This window comes from Argentina silus (assembly GCF_951799395.1).
Source record: "Argentina silus genome assembly, chromosome: 17".
NCBI lineage: Eukaryota > Metazoa > Chordata > Actinopteri > Argentiniformes > Argentinidae > Argentina > Argentina silus.
Genome location: NC_139671.1, coordinates 2,619,325 through 2,624,324, shown reverse-complemented (window position 1 = coordinate 2,624,324; position 5,000 = coordinate 2,619,325). Strand labels below are relative to the sequence as shown.

At 50.6% G+C, this 5,000-nt stretch overlaps 1 protein-coding gene across 1 annotated transcript in view; it reads left to right on the top strand.

Moving 5' to 3' along the window:
• enah (ENAH actin regulator) overlaps positions 1-5,000 on the top strand; it is a 114,835-nt gene that overhangs the window by 48,380 nt on the left and 61,455 nt on the right. Inside the window, exon 2 of the mRNA XM_083689228.1 lies at positions 4,454-4,619. Coding sequence (XP_083545354.1) covers positions 4,454-4,619 — 166 coding nt within the window. The remainder of the gene's footprint in view (positions 1-4,453; positions 4,620-5,000) is intronic.

Genomic DNA, 5,000 nt, shown 5'->3' with positions numbered 1-5,000 from the left:
ACCATTTTAGCGATGGTTTGAGCAGTTGTCATAATATTCTACACCCAGGGCCCAGTATTTCCAAACTTTTTAATCTGGATCAGAATGATGCATAGTATAGTTTTCTATCCAGGATCAGATCGAGATGGTTGATTTCCCCTATACTACTCCAAATCAGCCAGCTCGATCATGCTGATGCAGATTAAAAGTAGCAATTAAAATAAAATAAAAACTGGGCCCAGGCCTCTCTTGTTAAAAAAAAGATTGTCTAATTTTAGCCTGGATAGATAGATAACGGTTAAATGAAGTTATTTGGGATATGTATTTATGTATCCTTCTTCCCACGGTTACAGCAGGCTCTGGGTTGCATAATCAGCGAAGCCTTGGCTCTTTTTGTGCTCCCCTGCTGCACCCACCCCCCCCCCCCCCCCCACCCCGCTTTTCAAGGCTCTGCTGTCTCTGTTGCCTCTGGCTTGCTCACACACACACACACACACACACACACACACACACACACACACACACAAACACACACACAGGCTCTTTGATGTTATATTTGTGTATAGAGACATTAACATTAATGAAGGGATAGAAATATCCCCGTATTCATATTCCAACTCCTATTCTTACTCTATTGAGCTGTGTGTGTGTGTGTGTGTGTGTGTGTGTGTCTGTGCGTGCACATGTGTACATTCTTGCACTACAGTGTGTGTGTGTGTGTGTGTGTGTGTGTATATATATATATATATATATGCACTATACACTACAGCTTGGACTGTATGAACTCTTTGATAATGTATAAGGGTTGGACAGACTGTTGGTGGAGTGCTTCACAGTGCCCTGTCCTTCACAGACACTGGAGTGGTGCTGCACTAAACCTCTACACTGTAACATACTTCACACTGCCCTGTCCTTCACAGACACTGGAGTGGTGCTGCACTAAACCTCTACACTGTAACATACTTCACAGAGATCGCAGCGAGCCCAGAGCTAGCTGTGTAGCTGTGCTGAGTGGGCTTAAAAGAGGTTTGAGGAGGATTTGAACGTGACCAGGACAGAGAGGAGAGGATCAGGAGGGTTTAAACAGGACTGTCTGTTTACTGTACTCTACCTGAAAGGGCTCCTCACTGAGAGAGCAGCTGTAATGTTGTGTTTTGTATTTTGCGGAATGTCCCTTTAACTTTGTTGTACTTTCACGCCAGCATGATTCTCTCTCTCTCTCTCTCCCTCGGTGTTATGGCAACAGAAAACCATGTTGAATACACACACACACACACACACACACCCACACACACACATAGCTAACTCTGCAGTTTCAGGGATGTTAAGTAACAGTGAAAGACTAATGAAGGCCTGATGTTTATATGGGTTACGGGTCGTCCTCCTGCCACCACCACCACCACCAATGATGCAAACACCAACACACCTCTAGAGCACTTGGGGTTAGTCCCAATAGACTAAAGAGACTTCCTCCTCCCTAGTTTCGTTTTTCCTCCTAAAGAGACTCTCTCTCCTTCATTCACATTTCCCACTGACCTGAAACAAAGTGGACTGGCGAAAGCAGATAGTAGTCCCACAGGGCTTCCACCTTCCGCCATGTTGCTTTCACCTATCCTATGTCCTCAGATCAGTGCAGGTGGAGGAGAGGAGGAGAGGAAGCCTCTCTAGACTACTCTACTCTTCTGAGGTCTGGGGTTAGATGGTTGGAGAGGAGGAGAGGAAGCCTCTCTAGACTACTCTACTCCTCTGAGGTCTGGGGTTAGATGGTTGCATTCTTGAGGGCTTGAACCGCATGCGGTTGGAAAGTGGTGGAGGACCGGGGCCAAGGCCCGGGGTTGTGCTTTCAATGTTCTCCCCTGCAGTTTCCAGGACCACTTCATTACAACCCTGCAAGTCCAGTATGTGAAACTAGAGAACGGGTGGAAGTCACAGAGAAGGGGGCCTGTTGTTAGAGCCCTGCTATAAAACGGAGAATGTTAGATTACTGAGCAGGACTCGAGCCCATCAATAAATTACTGGGCGATTCTTTATTCCAGCTGCACCGTGCTACAGTGTTGTTCATGGTTGACATGGAAGAGGGGAGAGTGTTTTTCGTGTGAGAATTTGACCGTATCAAAGTGAAACCAAACTGTTTCACTTCATACAACATACTGTCCTTTCATATCTTATCTAGGAAGGTTGGTAGGGATCCACTGCTGTGCAGAACCTCCATTGTGTAATACAGGAGAACGTCCCAGTGAAGCTTATTAGCAAAGATGTCTTCTAATGGTGTGTGTGTGTGTGTCTGTGTACGTACTGTGTGTGTCTGTGTACATACTGTGTCTGTGTACGTACTGTGTGTGTGTGTGTGTGTGTGTGTGTGTGTGTGTGTGTGTGTCTGTGTACGTACTGTGTGTGTGTGTGTGTGTGTCTGTGTACGTACTGTGTGTGTGTGTGTGTGTCTGTGTACGGTGTGTGTGTGTGTGTGTGTGTGTGTGTGTGTGTGTGTGTGTGTGTGTGTGTGTGTGTGTGTGTGTGTGTGTGTGTGTGTGTGTGTGTTTAAACTGAGCGTCTCTAGTGGGATAAGTAGAGCCCGGTCTCTTGGCAGGTTATCAACGCTCTTCTTGTGCGGAATCAGCAAACGAGTGTGTGTCTACTGTGTGTGTGTGTGTGTCTACTGTGTGTGTGTGTGTTCTGTAGGTGTGTGTCTACTGTAGGTGTGAGTGTGTGTGTGTGTGTGTGTGTGTGTGTGTCTACTGTGGGTGTGTGTGTGTGCTGTAGGTGTGTGTCTACTGTGGGTGTGTGTGTGTGCTGTAGGTGTGTGTCTACTGTTGGTGTGAGTGGGTGTGCGTGTGTGTGTGTGTGTGTGTGTGTGTGTGTGTGTGTTTAAACCGAGCGTCTCTAGTGGGATAAGTAGAGCCGGTCTCTTGGCAGGTCATTAACGCTCGTCTCCTACAGAAGCAGCAGACAGAGATAGTTAAAAAGCTAAAAGCAATCTTGGTTCTAAAAGTAGTAAAAACGATAATGGAAAGAGAAAATGGAATGATCATCTTGGATGAGAGGGTAGATAATCATCTTCCATCTCCATAACTCCAGGTTATTATTATTGTGTTACACTACTGGTTTTCACATATTGAAAGGCGTTGGTGAGAAGGTAATTCAGTCGTACAGTCAGTCGGGCGCCCTGGATATGGCAGCTGTGCAGCTGTCATTACCTTTTAATGACCTTGTACAGTCTGTAAGTGCATAGCTGATATTGTTATCAGAACGTACGTGTGTGGCTGTATGTGGCTGTATGTGGCTGTGTGTGTGTGTGTGTGTGTGTCACATCCCTACTGGGCCTAGCACACTAGCCAGGCTTGCTGTATGCTTCTTATTCTGTTGTTGTGCCTCTGCTGAAACACCTGAAACCAGGACCCTGACGGGAGGCCTGACGGGAGATCAATAACCATGTCATGACCCACTGGTTTCATCAGGAAACTCCAGCTTAGATGAGATGGAGGTGGTTTCATCAGAAGTAGTGAACAGCTGTTGTCAAGGACATGTTTCAAACTTCTCTCAGAACAGAAAGAGGACCAGGACTTCTCCTCTGTGTTTGTTTGGATGAGTAGCCTACAGTACTCACGTGAGGAGAGCTGTGTGTGTGTGTGTGTGTGCGTGTGTGTGTTTTCTCTCTTCTCTCCTCTCCCCTCTCTCCCTCCCTAGGCTCTCCCCTCCTCCCTCCCTAGGCTCTCCCCTCCCTCCCTCCCCTGGGATAGCTCTCTCCTTTGATATCTCTCCTTCTCCTTCCCCTGAGCCTCTGCCTTCTCATCATGTTTTTCTCTCTCTCTCTCTCTCTCTCTCTCTATCTGTCTATCTCTCTTCCTTTCCTCCCCTGGCTCTCTCCTCTGCTCACACACCCCTTCTTTTTTTTCCACTTCCTTTCTCTTTCACCTGTCTCTCTCTCCCCCCCTCTCCACTCCTCCCTCTCCCTCTCTCTCCCCCCCTCCCCCCTCTCCCTCCCTCCCTCCTCTCTGGTGTTGCAGGGAGTGGGAGGGTGGTTGCGGAAGGCTCTGGTGAATAATTGATGGTGCAGGCAGGTCTCTGGCCTACTTGTTTTGTTCTGTCGACAGGTGACGGTTGCTGGGGATCACCCTGCTCACCTGTCACTGTCAGCACTCATAGAGTACAACAACAGGCTGGAGGAGGGAGGGGGAGGAAGGGAGGGAGGAGTGGGTAGGGAGGAAAATGTGTGGGAGGAAAAGACACCAATACAATATGGTTTCCTCTTCTGCGGGGTTTGCTGGTAGACTGTCCACTGTCTGTGTGCTGTTTATTAATCTCTCTCTCTCTCTCTCTCTCTCTCTCTCTCTCCCTCTCCCCCCCCCTTCCCTCTCTCTCTCCCCTCTCCCTCCCTCCCTCTCCCTCTCCCTCCCTCCCTCTCCCTCCCTCCTTCTCTCACCTCCCTCCCTCCCCCTCCCCCTCCCTCCCTCCCCCTCCCCCTCCCTCCCTACAGTGAGCAGAGTATATGCCAGGCGCGGGCAGCTGTCATGGTGTATGACGACGGCAACAAGAAGTGGGTTCCTGCCGGGGGCTCCACGGGCTTCAGCAGGGTCCACATATACCACCACACGGGGAACAACGCCTTCAGAGTGGTGGGACGCAAGATACAAGACCATCAGGTGAGGGGGGGGACCATCAGGTGGGGGGGAGGGACCATCAGGTGAGGGGGGGGGGGGGACCATCAGGTGAAGGGGGTGGGCGGGCGGGCGGGCGGGCAGACAGGCAGGCAGGCAGGCAGGCATCAGGTGAAGGGGGGGGGGGGGGGTGGGACACCATCAGGTGAAGGGGGGGGTGGGCGGGCGGGCGGGCAGACAGGCAGGCAGGCAGGCATCAGGTGAGGGGGGGGGGGACACACACCATCAGGTGAGGGGGGGGGACCATCAGGTGAAGGGGGGGGCGGGCAGGCAGGCAGGCAGGCAGGCAGGCAGGCATCAGGTGAGGGGGGGGGACACCATCAGGTGAGGGGGGGCGGGACCATCAGGTGTTTGGCATATACTCTC